Source organism: Rhipicephalus microplus, chromosome 10 (assembly GCF_043290135.1).
Source record: "Rhipicephalus microplus isolate Deutch F79 chromosome 10, USDA_Rmic, whole genome shotgun sequence".
NCBI classification, from domain to species: Eukaryota; Metazoa; Arthropoda; class Arachnida; order Ixodida; family Ixodidae; genus Rhipicephalus; species Rhipicephalus microplus.
Window position 1 is genome coordinate 92390040 of NC_134709.1, and position 21917 is coordinate 92411956.

The 21917-nt window shown below is 44.8% G+C and overlaps 1 protein-coding gene across 2 annotated transcripts in view; it reads right to left on the bottom strand.

The window, feature by feature from the left end:
- Positions 1-21917, bottom strand: part of LOC119180910 (uncharacterized) — a 182884-nt gene that overhangs the window by 135458 nt on the left and 25509 nt on the right. The window contains exons 2-3 of one of the 2 annotated variants that reach the window (XM_037432047.2): positions 19413-19576; positions 5700-5785 (exon numbers count right to left, since the gene is read on the bottom strand). In XM_037432047.2, coding sequence (XP_037287944.2) covers positions 5700-5785; positions 19413-19576 — 250 coding nt within the window. The remainder of the gene's footprint in view (positions 1-5699; positions 5786-19412; positions 19577-21917) is intronic. The other variant, XM_075875877.1, reaches the window with a different exon arrangement.

The window sequence follows — 21917 nt, forward strand, 5'->3', positions numbered from 1 at the left end:
CAGGTAGTGTTGTGGTTAGGTAGTTGTTTTTTTGTAGTTTTTAGAGCTCTTATGTACGCGTTTTCAGCAGATTTGTAAGTTGTCCAGCGCGAAGGTGAAAGCGAGCTTTTAGGTAAACGAAAGAAACGCTTTTTTTATTTGATAGGCGTTTTAGATAGATGGAATACCACGGCGCTTGGGGATTGGAAATGAGTGTGCAATTAAAGATGTACTTCTCTATCAATTTATGGACTGTGCATGCGAACAGATCCCAGTTAGATTGAACGGAACGAGATTTAAAATCTCTAACAAAATCATCGTAAAATTGAGTTAGTTCCTTATTTATTGCTTCGAAGTTAGCTTTCCGGTAGTATCGTACGCGTTTCGACTGTTTAGTCTTTTTACTAGGACTAATATTGATGACAAAGTTTAGCGAGACGTGGTCGCTTATTCCTGGTAAGTATAATGTAATGTCGGAGACAAGGTCAGGATGCGTTATCAGTATTAGGTCGAAAGTGCTTGCTGCATTACGTGTAAATCTTGTGGCTTGAGTTACTAACTGATTCAAGCAATGAACAGAGCATGTAATCACAAAATCTGCACTCTGCTGTGAAAAGGGGAAAATACGTATCGGCATTGTGTTTCACGTTATGTTTGGAAAGTTAAAATCTCCGAGTAAAAACATAGGTAAAGAAGGGAAACGAGAGCTTACTATGTTGATGGATTCTTGCAGTTCGTTAACAAACGTGGATGGTGAGGAAGGTGATCTGTAGCAGGTACCTAAAACCAGTTTACAGCTACCCAAAATTAGTAAAGCCCAGGTTATTTCTAGTAAACTGTTAACTTGGATTGGTGATGATGGTATGCCCTTCGAGACAGGAAGTAGTACGCCTCCTACTCTATGCTCGGTGCGATCGCAGTGATATACCATAAAGTTGTTTGCCTCATGAAATATTTCTGAGTCTGTTGTTTGCGCGGAAAGCCATGTTTCAGTTAAAGCTACTATTTTCGCATCGCATGTATCTATACTGGATGAGAGGGCACAACGTTTATTGAGAATACTTCTGGCGTTAGCAAAGAATGTAGATACCGGATGCGATTGACGATGCAATGATATGCCACTACCCCTCCTTTCCCCCTACAGTGAGGCATTTCACCCAGTGGAGTCTCCGCGACCTGATTGGTTGCCAGCGAGCGTATTTCAACAACGCAATCAAGTTCAAAATTGTAGTAGAAACATTTATCATTCATGAGCAATTCGATATATAGCAGTTTAGACTGCGGGCGCCCAGGTTAGATCTTCGCAAATTCAATTAGTTTTTGGCGAGAAGTGTGGGTACGTTGACAAAAATCTTCCGTCACTGACTCTTTTGTTTCAGCTGGTTACAAAGTGACAAAACTTTTTCTCTGGTCTTGTAGTTCGAAAATTTGGTTATTATGGGGCGGCATTTGGCAGGTGCAATTAAGCCAAGTCGATGTGCGCTATCAATTGACTCTAGCAGAAAGATTCAAGTACTTCATTCATCGCTGCTGATAGCTTAGCTTCAGTTTTGTTCTAGGTTTCTTTAGCCTCAGCTGTACCATGAAAGATTAGGTTGTCACGCCTAGATCTGTCCTCAATCTCATCAAAGTGTGTTTGATAGTTAATACTTCGTTGCGTTAGACCAGATATCAACGCGTGTATTTCTGATAAATCTTTGCCAAGTTGATCAAAGGCCTTCAATTTTTCTTGAGTTCGTGTTGTCTTTTTTGTATGCCGGTTATTTTTGTTTCTATGTTTTTGCCCTTTTTTATTTGTTTAACGTCGGCAGCTAGTTTGGTTTGCGCTTTCTAACTTTGGAGTGAACGGCTGTGTATAATTTTGAGTAGTTTGAACATTTCTTTCATCTGCTCGGCGGAATTTTCTGGTAACGAATCAATATAGAGTAGGTTTTCAGAGCGTGTGTTAGGTCCCGGGTTAGTTTCAACATCTCCAGATCGTAGGAGCAAAAAAAGCATGGAAGAACAGTCGCATACAACTTCGTACAGCACTTTTGGGCACGGCGACAGTAGCAAAAACGGGTCGTCCGTTTTTTTAGCGTATAGAGAAAACTTTGTACACACCTGCATGATGAAAAACAGGTAGTTAGAAGCCATGCAAAGTGCACTGTTTCCATTCCCACTGAAAGGCAAACCGATGTGCCGTGTGCTTAAGTAGACTACGGGAGGTGTTGGCGACGTCGATGTGGCTGGAAACCCGAAAAAGAGTCCATCAGTCGCAGTGAAATTGAAGTTAATTTCATCGCCACCCCTGTTGTCTGATCTGTACGAGGGTGGCAACTTCATCACTATATCCCACAAACATACGTGTGCCGTTGATGACCTCGCAATAAGGAGCGTCAGCACACTCTGCATGATGAAAAACCGGTAGTTTGAAACCATGCAAAGTTCACTGTTTCCGTGCCCACTGAAAGGCAAATCGATGCGCCGTGTGCTTAAGTAGACCACGGGAGGTGTTGGCGACGTCGATGCGGCTGGAAACCCGAAAAAGAGTCCATCAGTCGCAGTGAAATTGTAGAAAATTTCATCGCCACCCCTGTTGTCCGATCCGTACGAGGGTGGCAACTTCATCACTATATCCCACAAACACACGTGTGCCGCCGACGACCACGCAATCAGGAGTGCCAGCAGATTCTGCATGATGAAAAACCGGTAGTTAGAAACCATGCAAAGTTCACTGTTTCCGTGCCCACTGAAAGGCAAATCGATGCGCCGTGTGCTTAAGTAGACCACGGGAGATGTTGGTGACGTCGATGCGGCTGGAAACCCGAAGAAGAGTCCATCAGTCGCAGTGAAATTGTAGAAAATTTCATCACCACCCCTGTTGTCCGATCCGTACGAGGGTGGCAACTTCATCACTATGTCCCACAAACACACGTGTGCCGCTGATGACCACGCAATAAGGAGCGTCAGCAGATTCTGCATGATGAAAAACCAGTAGTTAGAAACCATGCAAAGTGCACTGTTTCCGTGCCCACTGAAAGGCAAATCGATGCGCCGTGTGCTTAAGTAGACCACAGGAGATGTTGGTGACGTCGATGCGGCTGGAAACCCGAAGAAGAGTCCATCAGTCGCAGTAAAATTGTGGAAAATTTCATCGCCACCCCTGTTGTCTGATCCGTAAGAGGGTGACAACTTCCCTATATCCCACAAACACACGTGTGCCGCTGATGACCACGCAATAAGAAGCGTCAGCAGATTCTGCATGATGAAAAACCGGTAGTTAGAAACCATGCAAAGTTCACTGTTTCCGTGCCCACTGAAAGGCAAATCGATGCGCCGTGTGCTTAAGTAGACCACGGGAGGGGTTGGCGACGTCGATGCAGCTGGAAACCCGAAAAAGAGTCCATCAGTCGCAGTGAAATTGTAGAAAATTTCATCGCCACCCCTGTTGTCCGATCCGTACGAGGGTGGCAACTTCATCACTATATCCTACAAACACACGTGTGCCGCCGACAACCACGCAATCAGGAGTGCCAGCAGATTCTGCATGATGAAAAACCGGTGGTTAGAAGCCATGCAAAGTTCACTGTTTCCGTGCCCACTCGCACTAAGCAGTGCTTGTGTCACAGCCATGATCAGACTTAATCCCCTGCACTCAGATGTTGCAGGTTCCAACAGCGCGATTGAAAAAATGATATCGACACGCGTACGATTTTCGCAACTTCTAAATTGCCAAAACTTGTCGAACATCAACGTCGTTCAGATAGCACCGGTAAAAATCAGGAGAAGTTAGCGTGGACTGTAGTCGAAACTGTATATTTCATTGCCCTAAACATTTCTGTTCGCTGGTCGAGCTCGAGCGTGTTCGCGGCATGCAACGCTTTGTAATATCCACTGTAATTCAGATACATTCAATGGACCGTAAAAAGTATGCTTTTATTTTGACATTGCTCAAGAATGTTACACTATCAATACAATAGAAAGACTTAAGAGTGTGAAAAAAACATTAACGCTTGACGGGACGTGAAATGCAACTTCTTGTTTGTGAGCTAGCAGCTAATTGTTCATCGTCGGTGTCACTCTCAGTGCGCTGACAACCATCTACGTCCAGTGCGAAATCTTCGATGACAAAACGGTTTCTTTGAACACACTGCTGAAAATATCCTGGCGGATTGTCTGCGGCAAATGACGGATAGCAGCAGCACCAATGCGACATTTACCACGCACAACACCCTCACAGCGTCGCATACCACGTTTACGCGAGGGTGCGGACATCATTTCGCTTTGATACCCGACAAGAAATCAATCACTTGCAGTGTGCTGCCATCTATCAACGAACGTAGAAAACAAGCGGTGCATGGTAGGTCAAGGTTCAGAAATGGAAATCGTGAGCCTGCGCTAAACTTTCGGCGTACAATGAATGCTTTGGAATTTATGAACTACAAGAGCCTTGAAGAATGCTATACGCACGTGAAATAAGGCTAGTTTCAACTGGAATGATCAGACAGCAACATTTAACTATCCAAGGTGGCTGCAGAAAATCTTGCGAAGCTGATTTGTGTACTCTGCAGGCTATAATCGAAAGTGCGAGTTGCCACGTATTTTTATGAAAAGTTCGTGTTTTGCAAGAACGAATGATGTTTATTGTGTCAAGGACGGTCCGGTATGTTCACTGATGCACGAAACGTACAAAGTGTTTTGTGTTCGTTTCTTGCTAACGCGTTAACGCTGCGGCTAGTACCACCGAATAAGGGAGCATTGGGAGCGTCTGCATACGGGTTATATTGAAAGAAGGCTCCTGAATTACGCTAGGTGGCACGACAGTCTATGAACATTGCGAATTCCGCACAAATGATAATCAATGCGCTTTGCCGAAGAGGATTTCTGATGCTCGCACACAACATCCTGGCGAGGCATCCGCATCGTACATCGAAGATGTTTTTGCGCTCTGTCGGCGTGTGAATTCATTGATTTCTAAGCCAGACAAACAACACTACATTCTGAAGGGCTTCGGCACTGTTGCCTCCAGTGCCCTCACTGTTCAAAATCCCTCTGATAGTGCTGACTTCATCACCATGTGTCAGCACCTCGGTTAGCCTGTTTGTCTACAACTGGGCTCTGGCTAACTCCGTCTTCTCAGTAGAAGAGAAAATGGTCTCCTTTCTTGCTAGTTTTTTTTCGTGCGCATGCGTTCTGGAGCTACTTCGGGATATATATTTTGTGTACTTCTTTCAATGAACTGAGTTGTGAGATCGCGTTTAGTTGTCTCCTTGGCTTTCGGTTTTTGTCTACTGTGCGCACACCAAAATGTTTCTAAAAATGTCCTGAAACCAACTCGCCCAACGTTACATACTATCACAAAAACTAACATCCTTGACCAGCCTAACGCACGTACAACCACAAGACAGGAAGGCCACTGTACTTCTGGGCTCTCTGCATTTCTCAGACAAGACGGCCGTTTCATTAGCCTGTATGTCTCACGACATAAACAGTTGCAAGACCAAGACAGTGGTTGACCCGTCTATGAGCTTCTTCGTAGTTCTGTGTGGGAGTGTTTTCAGTACCTAATTGACGATTAATCTCAGATTTGCATGAACTAGCCGAACAAATAGCACTATACTCAAAGCAAGCTCACAATGTTAAATGGAGAAGTGTACGCAAACTGTTGAACCTTTTTCATTCCTCTGCAACGTAATTGCAACCATGCATCCGATGAAGCTCTTTTTTTTCTTTCTTACCTTTCTCATAGTGGGCTCTGATAACCATCGCTGGAAAAGGAACCTCATCTAAGTATCCTATCTTCGCATGTTTGTGTGTCTTCCCTCTGAAAAGATATTACACAGATTTTGCTTATGGTTCAGCACAACATCTTTACACAACCAAAACAGTTGCAGTGTGCTAAAAAACAAATTGCTGTTTAGGTCACAAAGTATTAGTCGCGGATGCACTTAGGCCCCAGACGAATTCCTGATAATTTGTGGGCCAGAGGTCTCAGCCCAGCTCCAAGAATGAAGCCTGACAAGGAGGAGAGAATGGGTAAGCATATGTTGGCGAGAGAGAAGCGTAGTATAGCGAGTTTAGCCTAGTTCAGAAGGAGTATCGACGTAGAGAGGATGGAGTGGCGTACAGAGAAGGAGAGCAAAATTGAAGCTATTGTGTGAGCGGGGGAAGTGGTGTCGAGAAGAGCGCCACCTGATAATCTTTCCGCATACACTGACGGTCTCGTATTCCTTCTGGAACGTACGGTAGACACCAAGGTAAAACTCGATCATGCCAATAGTTTTGCGTTGGAATCAGGCTCAGCAATTTTAGGTCTGTTCAAGCTGTCTATAGTATTATTAACTTCAGCATAACTATATTGTTGACATGAGTAGTTAGTGAAGAAATGCTTATAGAATATACACAAAACTAAGGTTTCAACACTATGTCATCATAATAATAGAACTGAGAACAAAGAGAAACGAAACAAACATGAGTCACTGAGGGCTCGCATTTATTGTGAAGTGAAGACCTTGTGTTTTTGTTACACTTAAACAACCGTAATCTATAAAACACAGTTCACTAATGGAATTCGCTAGGAACAAAGTGGGTTATGTGAAAATATGCGCGTCAAGTGGTGACGCCAACGCAACTGCCCTATCGTCTTTGACTATGCAATTGGGCAGATCATTGCACAACCGTGTTTCCAGTGAAATCAACAACCATGTAATTGCATTGGAGTTAGCATGGATGCGCGGGAAACTTCAGTGATCGTATCATCCATAAATTACTAGAAAGGATAATTCTCGGCGCAATATTTTCCTAGACCAACACGTATGATCAGTGAACATACTTGTGCTGCATGGCTAGAAATGACATTGCAAAAAGAGAAATTATCGAAGTGCTCCTTGCTTTGGTACCCATAACTTATAGAGCTGGAATATCACGTGTAGGCAAAATACCATACAGAAAAATAATTTTAGTTATTATCTGTTGTATCAGTATGAACACCTGTTTCTTTAAGAGCAGTCACGCACATTGTTTTTGCGTAAGGTTAAAGGAACCCACAACCGATACCTACGGTACCCGTTTTCATGAGTCCAACGAAAAGCTCAACTGTCAGAGCTTGTAATCACGGAATGGTAACGCTGTTAACACCGTAGAACATTTATATTCAGGTTTTTTCTATTTGTGGCGACTATGCAGCCTTACAGAAAAAGATGCTGCAAACAGTGGATGTGATCGCGACCACAATTGCACGACAGTGTAACGCCAGCAGTGAGGAAAAGTGAAGCTGTAAGTACAAACACGTCATGTTGTGTTTGTCAAGCCTGCGGTCCAGCGACCACTGCTTTCTAGCGTGCTATAAACCTTACAAGAGTTACAGCACTTTCCCGGGGCTTCTTATGCAAGTACTTATGGCCGTGCTTGGGTAGTTTTTTCTCTACTTTAGTCAAGTCGAGCGAAGACAAGTCTTCGAAAACAACACGGCACGTTTACGTGCGATCGACAATTCACGCATAGTGGTTCACGATCGGCCGTAGTTGGTCGGCTTCGATGTCTTCACTTGACAACTCGAGCGAGTTAGAGGAAAGAATTTTGGCTCGCATGCGAGCGCAAAATTAGGCCCCCTATCAAGCAGCGCCAGAGCGACATGTTTCGACAGACGATAGCGGTAGCGACAAATCTCACGGACCGCCACCATCGCCACCACCAGCCGCACGCATGAAGCGATTCTCCACAGAGCACTAGGCCGACGGTGTTTCGCGCACCGCAGCGATTGCATTCGAAAGCTCGCGTGCTTCTTAAACACGCCCGAGCAACGGGAATCGAGCTACTGTGGAAATGCCGCGCGTACGCACAACTGCACCCGTTTTCCTGCAGTGGCCACGAAAGCATCATAACTTTTCTGGCAGTACTTGTTTTACCCTGTAAGCCACACATAATCAAACGAAAATGAACAATAACATACATATTCCAAATGTAAGCCCTTATTCTGGGGTGCTTCAAATAATCACACCGAAGTTATTAGAACTTCATAATTGTGTTTCGTGGCTCTGGCGCTAGAATCGCGACATGCCGGTTTTGGTTACTTTTGGACGCGATTTAAATATATAAATCCTACTCAGATGGCGAAAAGTATGCGTTCACCTGTCACCATAATTCATGCTCTTTTATTTTCTATCAAAATCGAATCACCCGTTAAGGCCAGTTGTGGGTCTCTCCAACCTAGCACTTACAAATAATGATTTGACTTGCAATTTGCAATTGTTCCTGAAGGAATCACCGAAAAAAAGTCTGCTCGGTAGAATAGCTTTGGATAGACAGCTTTTCCAGAGCCATATCACAATAAGAACCATATATGACTTTTCGACCCATATCAACCATATTATAGAGAAGCTTTCTTAATACAACCTCCCACCCTCTTCGATCAGCAGGTGCTTACGGCGCACAATTCTCTTGACAACTTTGTAACTGCTATACTGCAGCTAAGGTGAGTTGGTTAAACTGATCGTACAAAAGAGGCTCAAAGCTTGGCTTCCGATCATGCATACCGAAGTTATTTCTGATAATTTGTGAAAGCTGATTTAATCCTCTTTATAGAGGATAAGGCCATTACTAGCAGTGTCAATAAACTGCTATACAGGGGGGCATATTATTTTGTTTTTAACAAAACAGTGTCAACATATTTCTGCGTAAAGCTGGTAACCATCATGGTCGGCGCTAATAGGACACGAAAAAAAGGTACACGAAGTGGGTATCGATGGCGTATAAACATTTATCGCGCAGGTGCTTAGACCTCAATATGTTGGAGGTAGGCAGCAGGGTTGCCGCTGTATTTCGAGCGAATGTCACCAAATGACGCGTGAAGTGTCACCGCCAAAATTCACCAGTTCTCTTCAAATTTCGCCGAAATCGTTGCCACTGTAGATGTGTGTCATGCCTCCAAATAAGAAATGAAAATATGTCTAGTACCATTTAAAAGAGTACCATCCGTAACCCCTAAGTTGCACTAATGTTTTTCTATGTCAGAGGCGTCGATGGGTTCACATTGGAAAAGTTAAGGATGTCTAGTTCTCTGACCTATCTTGAGTGCGCACGTTGAAACAAGGAATACAACGCTAATGGTGTCCTTCGATCGCAATCCGCTTCTTTTTCAGATCAAAGTGTTGTAAAATGCACGACAGCGTCATTTTTAGGAAGCATTACGCCCCCTACGTAAATTGAAAGATTTATTGAAGGTTACGACTAGTACTCCTAAAAAACAATCATAACTGATTCTGACTCTTTTTTTGGTACGACCTAACATGATAATGGGTGTCACTGCCCATTTTGAATAGCCACCTAAATGAACAGCTAGATAATGTAAAATGATATACGAAAATCGTTTTCATTGCCCGCGTTAGCCGATAACAGCACGAAATACTTCAGCAAACGATTTTTCATTGCGCAGTCGCCACAAGTTGCCCACTCGCTGCGCGTTAAAGAGAACATCTCTCAGCCCTAATTATTCCTACGTACATGACCATGATGCACTTCCACGATTTCAATAAAGGCACAGTATTGGCAAATGCTGGAAACCTTAGGGGGATTTGCCTTCAATCCGTGAAGAACTTCCTCCAAAACAACGTAGTTTTTCCTCGCTTCATGCGTCGCCTTTTATGACAAAGTTCCTCATAAGTCAATGTTACATTAGAAAAGACTCTTTCAGCAGTGATAGTTCAGGTCGGAAGTGTCAGAATCCCTTTTTATGGCTTCAGTGGCGAGCGCTGAGAAAGAGCATACACCAGCAGCGTCGCAGACGGCTAGTGCATTATACCAAAAACTTGATTTGGTTCCACTTGAAGCGAACAGTACGAAAAGTAGCATTCGTCCGTTTATTCGTTCTTGCTTCCGTCCATTCCTGCGTACGTCTGTGTAGCCATCCATGCGTCCATCCACCCGTCCGTGCGTGCGTCTGTTCGTGCGTCCGTCCCTGCGTTCGTCCATGCATCCGCGCCTGCGTCCGTTCATGCGTCCATCCATGCATCCGTCTGTGTGTCCGTTCGTCCATCTATTCAGCACTACAAGTACCACCATCTCGCATCTTTTCATCATATATTCTCCATATAGAAGCACCGCCACCCAGCGGACATTTCAAGGACTAAACGGCAGGTGGCACATGCACACTTTCTTACGGCTTGCGCTTCGGGTTTACTTCCCACCTTTAACCACCTGGAGTTCATGGTATATACTAGTTCACTGTATTCATGGCTATGCGGCCCGACGCTCGCTAAACCTTTCTAAAAGCAAGAAGGTTACACCCAGCGATTATAACGTAGCAACCCTTTCTTGTCAGATCGTGCTCAATGTACATGCCAATAGCTGCTAATGGGGATCGCAGCGTGCGCGTTACCTAAAGGCCGAATGCTCCTGTCTCTCATTCCCCCTAAGCAGCCATTAACATGTACATTGAGCACTATCTTTTATTGTTCCACAACGCACAGAAGAAATCTCTCACCGGTACCACCTTGGAGGTCAAAATCGTAAGGACCGCTATTTCGGGTATGTGCCACCGGTGGTTACGTACTACGAGGGACGCACAAGCCACGCCATAAGGAGCTTCGCCCCTAAAAGAACGGAGTGTGAGCCTTCCCTCAGATTAAAAAAAAAAAGAATTTGGCATAAGTCGTAATTTTTCTTTTTTTTTTGCGTTTAACCTTCTTGCTTCAGAGTGCACTCTCATGTGCCGCACAATATGTCGTCTTTGGAATCTTGAAACGTACAAAAATAATTGAAAGGGTCTCTGTGCACCCAAACGCAAAAAAGAAATCTATGTACTCGCGAATGCAGTCGTAGTCGCGAAAAGTGTGCGAGGAACAGGGACAGAGCGAAGCATGCCTATTGACACATCGAAAGTTGTGCCCGATGACCGCTTTGCAACGATTTGCGCAGCCGAATGCTACGGAAGATCTCACCATCGTCGTCTCAAAGAGTGATCACAGACGTGTTCAGAACAGACTCGTTCAATTTGGAGGCGCCACAAGCAACGTTACCAGCACAAAAATAATGCGCAAGCCACGTACGCTACAATGCGCCTATCCGCTTTTTGCCCAGAGCAATATGGCGGCGTCGGCTTCAGCCACGGAGCCCCTCCGCCAGTCCAGAATTCTTAGTATACCCTCCTTGGTTGACACTCACGAAAAATTCTTCATTAGTCGGAAATGGCATTCAAATTCTATGCAATCAGACAATTGTAAGTGTTGTCCTATCCCAATTCTACTGTACACGTTTTTGGTTGTTGTGAGATCAAAACAAGGATGACGTGCAGCGCAGGTGTCCACGGCCGCAACCTATGTTCATAAAGACTATCGCATGAGATGAGAAAAAAATAAATCAATAAAAAATACCAAGGACACATTGGTGTTCGCACACGGGTCTCCTGCGGGCCAGCCCAGTATTCAACCACTGATCCGCGCCTGTGCTTGAAGCGCATTTCTAAACTGGCCTTAGGCAGGCCTATTGTTGGGAAAGGAGTCGCGTTAACATGAGTAACAAACAGTTTTACAACATCAAAGAAACGACCAGACATCACACAATGAGCATTGCGTAATGACTGGCTCGTCCTATGTCATAATCCATTAGAAAACTTGTTCATGATCACCTATTAACTGTGGCGTATGCCCACTTCCCGTATAATCCTTCATCGTCATCAGCTACTTGCGTGAAAAAAAAATTGCATAAAATTTTGAACAAGTGTGTATCAGATACCGCGTATGTTTCTCCAAAGAATAACGAAGGATAGCATAGGTGAATGCTGGCCTACTACGGAAAATTTATGATTGATTATGGCGCTGTGGGTACCCTGCAGTGTGCTTCTGTAGCATCCCGAAGAGTGTTAGGAAAGACTCTGAAAGGTCGCTCTTTCAGCTTTCGCTGTGACTGCTGCGCGTTCACGCTGGCCTGGTGTTATTTTAAAACGCTTAAAACAGTAAGTGCCAAAAAAAATTAAAGCAGATTGGCATTTAGGTCCCTGCCCTGTTACCTCGCCCCCTGATAATAATAAAGAGGTGTTTGAGAAGCTATAACGAAACGCATAGCTGCAAGCACCCAGAGCATAATGGCGCTACAGGGCAGGCGTGCCCCCCTTCTACCCTGAGCAATATTGCCGCCGCGGCTTCACTTCGATACATGTACGGGTATGCGAGACAACCACTCAAGAAATTTAGTGTAACCTTCTTGGTGTCAACGCTTTCCAATTCACTTACACAGTTCAAGAGTATCTGCTTCAACCTGGTTTTCGAAAGATCAGCGTTACATCCCAGAACCGGGATGAAATCATGCCATTTCTCGCTTTGGCTTATTTGAACAAGTAATTTGTCTTCAGTGTGAGCGCTGTCCGGTCCACTTTTATTGTCTGCGTTTTTCTGTGTGCTCTAACCTGATTTTTAAAAGACCAGTGCTATACGCGAAATCGGCATGAAGTTGTGTCATTTTTCACTTTCGCCTACTTGCGAGCTGAACATTACAACGCTGTATATTGTCACTGTTTTGCGGCATTTACAACTATCAATTGAACTTAGTCTTGGCATTCTTGATTCCGCAAAACAAATGGTATTCTACCATCTGAAGTATAGGGCTGCAATATGTCCCGAGGAAAACAGATGATAGCACAAAGAACTTCGATCAGCCAGTCATTAGCTTCATTGTAAAAGTTCCCATAGTATTGTTTAGCAGTCTTTTGTTGGGTAGACAAATGCACGACCCGAAGAAGAAGGGGATCACAACATTTGTTGACGTCTTTTTTCATGACAAAGCGAACTTGCTCGAAAGTTCAAGTGAAAGTATAACGCAGTAGGATGTTCTGTTTTTTAGATAAACAATCGAACCAATGGGAGGCAAAATAACGAACTATGGACCATCTAAACGAAGGTAACTCCACTGGAATGCGAAACAGCAGTGGTGCGCACGGCGGTGACCCGGATGAAGCGCGCGTTGACACGGGTGCTGAAAGAATGGTTTGATAAGATACCAGTTGTAGACTTTACAGGAGTCAATGTTTGTTTGAAACGTGAAGATATGGGAGGCGTGTTGGGTTTTCTCCAAGTTTTATCGCAGAAAAACTGTTCGCTCGAACGTTGCGAGCGGTATGGAGAACGAAGCACGATATAATACACGCGGCGATCGGCGACACGCTTAGAAGAGGGTGGCGTCAACGCGTGTGCACTGCCAGGAAAGGCGTGAGCTACGTGGAATCGCTCGAACACCTGTGGCCAGAGGAGCGTGGTGCGGACGGGTTGACAGCGTTACAAAGGTAAGTCAAAAAGCTGCTTCCCATCTAGTGGGTCACTCAGTCTCCAGTTGCAGATTGATATGCTAGGTCACAAGTGTGTTCTTGAAAATAAGTCGACATATTCGTGAAATAATTGCGAATCAATCAGTTGTCACAAAAATTTCTTGGTTAGTTAAGTTAGTAAAACGCAGGTCAGCGGACCTTTTTACCTTCGTAGCAAGTGGATAGCTCCGGCTCGAATGGTTAGTTCCTTACAAAATTGTAACTAACCACGCTACCTACCTGCTTCGTAAGTGTGTTAAGTCTAACGGACTACAATATGTGCGTGTGCGTTGCCGTATCAAGATAATTCTAATAAAAAGTTACAGGATAAAATAAGTATATTGTTCACGTACATTAATTATTTGCTGCTAACTACTCCATGTAATTACCGTTATAAGTGCGTATCATAGCAGATCACAGCCGAAAAACGATGACGTACTCGTTTGATCACACCATACTTCTATATAAGATCATAAGAGTAAGTTATGTCATATGAATGAATCACAAGCGATAACACGCAAACGCTTCCAAAGAATCTGCCTTTAAATGTTTCTGTGCTGCCCTCTGAAGCTATGGTAGAGTTTTGGTAGGAGCCGCGAAAACTGGCAATGCTGAACAAAGGCGTCTGACTCCAAAACCCGGACAAATGTCGTGACAATACCGCCAGGTAAGGGCATGTGCGCTGCGGCATCATGAAAGGGCAGATTTCAGAACTTCGACCAAGCTCCTTTCTACTCTACCAGCAGCTTCAAAGCTATTTATGCAGCTACTTTGGAATCACAAACTACCTACTGGTTAGCCGCCATATATTTTAAAAGAATAATTGACGTTTGCTACACATTGTCATGTGCTCTTTAATAGCTAATATGTGAATCATCGCGTAACACAAAACCTCTAAGCTTCTACACCAAACTACTCTATAATATTTAAATTAGCCGAAGCTTGTAAGGAGTCTCATGATTGCGGCAAACTATACTTCAGCATCTACGAAGTATCTGACAACAGAAGTGTCTTGTTGAAGGAGCCCTGCAACACTTTTTGAGCTTGGTCCGAAAACGCTGCTGACCGATAGTAGAGGCTCCCTAAAACACACGCGCCAAATATTATAGCGCAGCACGCGGCTTGGAATTCACAATAAGTTATTAGAGTCAGCTAAAAATAGCTTTCTCTTCTTTCAACAAATGACGGGAAATAAGCCCAATAAGCCGATTTGTCAGCCATGTGCTGATTTGAACATGACGCACTCAGTTGTTACTAGGTCGCCGCGAGAGGCCGTCACTTTTCCACGCGTGCGCACCCAATTGCACTAAAATAGCCACATATTCGAAGAAAAAAATTGGCCCCGTATCTATATATACATGTTGTACTGCAAATGTTGCTTAAAGACGATAGTATTGCTTCTGGACGGAGTAAAAAAAAACGTTTATTTGATGTTCTGTGCAAGAAAGTTGGTGAATGGTACTCTGCAGGCGCTGCGTCAGAGCGCCTCGAGCGTGCAGTGGAGGCGAACGAGCCCATCACGTCACGTCACACGTCAGACATGAGCGCTATCTAGCATTTATCTTAGAAAACAAAGCGCGCATGGCGTGCGCGCCCGTCTTAGAGGTGATAAGGTGTGGAACGCAAGCCGATGGGTAGGTGCCACCACCATGTCGTCTTAGCAGCGCAATGAAAAACTTGCATTTTCGTGCAAGCACTGCATCGTCAGCGCAGCGTGATGAGTGCTACGTTCCTCAGAATTACTTCTGTGTGCCATTTCTAGTAAAAGACGCACATACAGAATATTTACGTATTGTTATGGTGCCTCCGATATGCGCAATATTGCTTTTTATTTGACGATCACACAAGTAGGAGCGCTGAACCTTCAGCAATATTGGTGAGCGCTGCGAACGGGGTCGTCGGTTGGGGTTATCTTTAGTGCTGTTTAGACTTTAGGCTATCGTTTGAGGTGGACAAATAGACAAATGGGCAGACAGACCAAAATTTTTCTGTTGAAGGTCGCTCCCCCCTTCCCCCCCAAAAAAGGAAAAAAAATGGTCAAGGTCCCGAGGTGTCAGTAACAGTTTTTTTTCCCCTCCCACCCTTTCCTGCTGAGCTTCCAGTGCTTCTGTCGGGACGAGAGAAGAGAGAATGTGATTGCAGCGTGTGACTTTTCTTTGCAACTCCACTAGTACTGGACAAACTCTTAAAATTTTTGTGGCGTTCAATTTTTGAGGTTATACGCTTTTCCAGTGATTTAATTTCTTGGTTACACAAAACAGTTTTTTAGGGCCCCTTTAGGTTAAAAACGCTGAGAAAGCTTCCCTGGTTAGTAAGGGCAAATATTCCAAGCTGAACTTGGTGCTGGCTCGAGAAGGAACACCACGAAGGTAATAAAATACGCTGGAAACAAGTAAATACATGTGTTCAAACACAGTTAAGAAACTTTGTTTAATTATGTTGGACCGAGGTGTGTAACACTTTGTTTTCATATAGCCATTGTTAAAGGGGCGATGCCACGGTCACCGAAAAAATTGTGGCATTCAGTGAAACATGGGAGTGCAAGGTTTATTCTGCCTGTACTTACATAAAACTGGACGTTGAAAAGGACATTTCATCGCAATGAGTTCACTAGAAGTCGCCGCCGATAAGCTCCGCTCGCCGCCGTCGACCGCGATTTCGCCATGGCGCGTGTCACGTCAATGTATTTTTCGAGTGTATACTGGAAGTTTGCCACTTCAGTTTGTGGGTTTTTCAGGTGTACCCGCGACCATTTCGTGGGCATTCCGCCGTACAGCCGCTCATCTCTTTATCCACGTTCTGGTAACAGCGCGTGGTGATAGATGGCGACACGCGTGGGCGTGGTGTATGTTCTTGGGGGCGGCGAGCACCGGGAGGCCTAGTCACGTGCATGCCGAAAAGCACCGTGCCTAAAAGGGTCTCTCTTGCGTATTTGGAATTGCTGGCCCCGCATCGCGCGAAAGAGCGAAAAGAAAGAGTGTGAGGAGGACTTCACTGCCAGCGTCAGAATTGTTCGCGCGCTATTGGTTCCTCTGGGTAAAGGACATGCACGCCTGTAGGTGACGTGCTGGTGACGCATGCATGCGCCCGCGATGGAATGTGCGGAGTTTTACCGGCTGCTCTATTGTATAGAGAAGCACCCACGAACGGCCACCACACTCTTTCTCTACCTTTCTGCATCCCTGTTTCCCTCTTCTTGTAAGATCTGAGCCGAACCGTGCTACCCGCAAAAGTTGTAGAAGAGTGACTTTTTTGTTTTGTTTTATTAAATTCACCACTACATCATACACACCACTGCTGGCATGGTCGGTGCTCATGTGGAAATTAGAGTTCGAAATTACCATCTGACGTTCGATCACATGCATCGCACTTCTGTCACACACCATATCAGTTCCAACTGCTTTTGCAGAAACGCGATTCCGACTGCCATGACAGACACCCAGACGCCTCACGTCTGAATTGGACGCTAACACATCAAACGTGAACCGTGTTTCGGTCCACGACGCACTTCCGAATGAATGGAAGCCTCGTGCACATTTACGTGCGAAATAGACGCAAGTTCGGCCGGCCCATCTGAAGTGAGGTGCCTCCTCGTCAACCACAGCACGGACGGATGCGCAAGAGTGCCTCACCAGCTACAGTAAGACAACTAATACGACGATCCACGTCGTATTAGTTGCGATCCACGTCGTATTAGTTGCATTGCTGCTGTCTGTGCTGAAGGCGTCGCGGAAGCACTTCACTTTAACAGTCGGAACCTCTTCGGTCATTGAATCAATCACCGTGCTATCGCCATCTTATCGAAATTCACTCGCTCGTGCCCTCGCCACACGGTAGCGATCCATCCAAGAACCAAAAAGGCGATGGTGCTTTGGCACGATGGAACAGCCTGCTAACACTTCTCTGTGTTTTCGTGGCTCCGAGACGACGACAGTGACTGCCGGCGTGTCTTCGGGAGATCGGCGGCTGAGCGAAAATTCTCGCCATGTCTTTGCTTCAAATGACCTCGAAGTGGGCAATCTTGGGTAGTTAACAATGCCCCCTCCGAGGCTTCCACGGCGTCTGAATAGACAGCTCGAGCACCCAATTGAAGTCTTTTCTTCGCTACCTCATAGAGTAACCCAGACCCCGTCCCTCGTTACCACGAATTGTGGCAAGGGCTGTGCCGCTTAGCCGGAAAGGGTGCGGGCAGCATGGCTGAAAATGAGGTGCAGATGTGCAACTTTAGTCGGTCTCACCACGTCACCAGCACGCGCGTCACCAGCACGTCACCTCCAGAGGCGAACCAATAGCGCACAAGCAATCCTGAGGCTAGTACTAGCGTCCTCCTCGCACTCTTTTTTTTCCTCTTTCGTGCGATGCAGGGTCAGCAATTCCAAACACGCGTCTCTCTTGCGTTGGTCGGCGCCGGGTAGGCTTGCTGGATTTCGGGCCGACCGGTTGTGCGCTCGCGCGCTCCGCGCGCTTGCGATCTCCCGCGTCATCGTGGCTCTGGCCGACTGGGCTCGCCCTACGTCATCTCCTGCCGCCGACGACCTTCCACCTCCGACGACAGTGCAGCTCTGACTTACTGGACTTGTTCTACGCCATCCACCGACGCCGAAAGGAGCTCTCGCAGGTGCGCCCCGTCCTCGGACTCCAGTGACCGTGCTCCATCTTTCCTATCTCTTCTATCCCCTCGGTTTGTCCTCGCTCGCTGTGGCTTACCACCACACGTCTCTTCTTCTCTTCTCCTTCTTCGGCTTTCCCACATCTTTACTCCTATCCTTTTTATCCCTCCTCACCCCCATCCCTCGTGAGCTACTGTGGCGGTGTCGCTCATTGAAGCAGACAATAACGGGGCTCGCTTTTCTCTTCTTTTCTCTCTTTTAATAGCCACTCCGCGGCGCCGGGTAAGGACATGTTTCCTTCGTTAGCGTCCCCTTTGGGAATCGCCGGAATGTAGCCTGTCTGGGGTGGCTTTGGCACCTCGGCAGGCGTGTTTACTCGAGTGCTAGCTTCGGTACCGTACGCCTAGCCAACAGCGGTGCCTAGTGCTTGAAGTGGTCATACCACACCAAGCCGCACTTGCCGTAGGCCTACGCGTACGAGGTTTGCCCTAACTTTCGCGACCAGGCCCAGTGGTCATCTTGAGAGTGCGCAGCATAGCCGCAAGGGACCTTTTTCCGACCGGCATGTGAAAGCTCGCATTGGCCAGCTGCGACGTGTTAAGGGTATTCCCCTTAATGTGAACTTCCGCGTGCGGGAGCCTTTGCTCTCTGCGTTCCGGGAGCGGACGTTGTACTGTTGCTCGGGGTGCCGCCAACAGCAATAAAGTGTTGGTGTATATCTGTTATTCGAACACTGTCTATTTTGCCACGCTGCGCTAAACGCCTTGTTAGTTAAGTGCGCGCGGAGCGGTGCGACACGCGAGTAGGTGACGGAGTCGCAGCTCTGCGGCTCGCTAAGCGTGAACCCGTGGTGATCATCTGCTACGCTGAGTAGTGAGCTGACCACAAGTTTCAGATCTCTCACAATCGTTCAGTTTTCAATGCCAAGCTTAACATAGCCGAAATGTCTGTGTGGTACATGCAGTGGAACACGAAACGAAATCGGTGGGAAAGAAACACACTCGCAAAGCCAAGTCGCTTCTTCCATCACGGGTCCTGAGAGCACCACTGCGGTCAGGCACTCGTGTTGCTGGCAAATTACGAAAAAGTTTGCTTTTGAAGTTAACACTCAATCAAATGTGCCAATATTTAAGGTATAATTATGGTTTCAGCGCAAGAAAATACACAAAGAAACACAGACCAAGCGCTTGTCGTGTGTTTCTTTGTGTCTCTTCGTGCGCTAAAACAACAGTTGTACAATGTATCTGAACCAAGTAGTGAAAGTGTCGATTCTGTCGCACTATTACTTCGCAAGTTTGTTTGTGAACACGCAAAGATCAAACAACAAAACAAAGCATATGAGTGGAAATTCGGCGTCATGGCCTCGTCTAATGAACCATTTTGAAAACCAAATTCGACCCCAGGTTTTTCATGGTACGTTTGTTGTACTGACACAAATGAAGCGTGGCATAAAGTGGCAGTGTCACCTGCTTTTGTGAAGTTCCGACCAGAATGCAAGTATGTGTTCATGCATTACTTTTATTTCATTAACGCTGCAAGCAACTTACGCTACTCCACTGTTCCAACGACTTGGTCTCGGTAGCCTTCGCTCCCAGTAAAAAAAGTCATAATCGGTGTCATTGAGCCCGTTGTTCAACCAGTAGATGCAGTCCCGCCGTGGATTATCGTAAGTGCGCATCGTCATCCAGATCTTTTCTCGAGTGCTCACCATCTGGATGTGCAAAAAATTCAAAAATCCATGAACGCACATATGACAGTAACTAGTGTTGCAAGACACAAAATATTGTACATTAAGGAAGTCGAGAGAAGTTTTGCAGCAGGAAGGGAGGCGTAGCCCTTTCAGAAAAGGACTTTGTTCAACCTCTAAAGCAAAAAAAATTCTAGGGTGAATTCACTGTGGTTGATCAAGTAGTTTTTTAAGGCGAGGTTTTACAAAGCAGACACTTTAAAAGCTCTCAGACCAAATTATTAGCTTTTATATAAGCTTCGTCACAGTCATTTTGATTGGTAGAAGCCAGTTCTTCCCTATGTATGGTTGCAAGATAGAAGAATGCAACTTTTCATTTCTGACGGTTATTTATAAGGGTTCTGATATTCCGACTCACCTGCTGCAGTAAAAAATAGTGATGGTGCCCCGAATCATCAAACAATGGTCATTAGAGATGTCAAAGCCGACATTTCGATGGCATTGCCAAGAATGTGGGGCTAGTCGCTCACCTAATTTTTCACTATGCTCCCACTAAACATGATGTCCCGCACCGAAGGTTGACCTAATTTAAATAAATCAATCACCTAAATGGTGTTGGGTAACGAATAGGGGCTCTTGAATCTTTTACTGGAAATCGCTAGCATAAAGAGTGGTGTCGGTAACATTCCTAACAATTTTAAATAGAATAGCGCACTGGTCTACTAAATCAATTACTGTGATAAATCACTCTTCACTTTCTTCTTGCTTTCGAATGGCATAATAATGCGCGAATATTTTGCTGTGTGTGAAGGTGGTAGTAAGTTGGATCTTAGTAACTACACATTGAGTTCCTCATTTCGTATATATTACAAACTGCTTGAACACATTGGCTAAAGCAGTTATCGGTATGTCTAGATTACTTCAATTACATAAATTGCAGTCATCATGGTTTACGGAAGCAAAACTTGATAACTAAGGTGGTCGAGTTGACTGATGATCTTTCTAGTGACTTAATCAACGCAAAAAAGCAGACGTAATATTCGTTTACTTTGTCAAAGCTTTTGATAAAGTTTATCACACAAGACTGCTTCTAAAGATTGACAAAGCTATCAACAATTTGTTGACTAATATGTGGTTTTCATTCTACCCCTCCCATAGGGGATAGCATGCTGTGCTAAGAAACTATCGCTATGATCCTTTTTTTGCAAATATTTACTGTTTGTGAAGGCCGAAGTAAGTTGAATTTTAGTAGCTACATACTTAATTCCTTAGTTGTTATATCTTCCGAATTCACTGCACGCATCAGGTAAAGCAGTTGTCGGTATGTCTAGATTGCTTCGATTTTATAAATTGCAGTGAACATTGTTTTTGGAAGCAGAAATTCACGGTAACTGAGGTGGTTCAGTTGACTGATCCTTATAGTGCCTTAAACCGACGCAAAAAAGTAGACATATTATTTCTTCACTTTGCCAAAACTTTTGATAAAATGTTTCGCCCAAGACTGCTCCTAAAGAATGCTAAATCTCAAAAAACTTTTTGATTATTATGTGGTTTTCATTCCACAACTTTCTTAGGGAAGAGTATGCTGCACTAGGAAACTTTACTCTTATCCTTTTTTTCGCAAATGTTGTACTGTTTGTGAAGGTGGTAGTAAGTTGGATCTTACTAACTACATACTTAATGCCTTAACTGTTATATGTTCGAAATTGCTTGAACGCATTGGGTAAAGCAGTTATCGGTATGTATAAACAATTTTCATTTCATAAACTTGAGTGATCATGGTTTTCGGAAGCAGAACTTCATGGTAACTAAGGTGGTTGAGTTGACTGATCATCTTTATAGTGCCTTAAATCAACGCAAAAAATAGACATAATATTCCTTTCTTTGCCAAAGCTTTTCCTATAGTTTCTCACCAAAAACTGCTCCTAAAGGTTGATAAAAATTTGATTTGATTTATATGGGAGGTTTAACGTCCCAAAACAACCATATGATTATGAGAGACACTGTAGTGGAGGGCTCCGGAAATTTCGACCACCTGGGGTTCTGTAACGTGCACCAAATCTGATAAAACTTTCAAACATGTGTTCAAGGATATACGGTTTTAATTCTACCACTCCCATAAGGAAGAGTACGCTATACTAGGAAACTAGAGCTATGGTCTTTTATATATATATATCTGGAGTACCCCAAGGTAGTGTGTTGGTTACGCTGCTCGTCTTAGTTTTCTCTATTGATATGCCCAACAATATTAGAGTGTGCATTCTCTAGTGCACAGATGAATGTGTCCTATATAATGAAACAGAAGCTTCTCACGATTAAGCCCTTCTTTAATTATTATTGTAAAAATAATTATGAAGCCACAGTT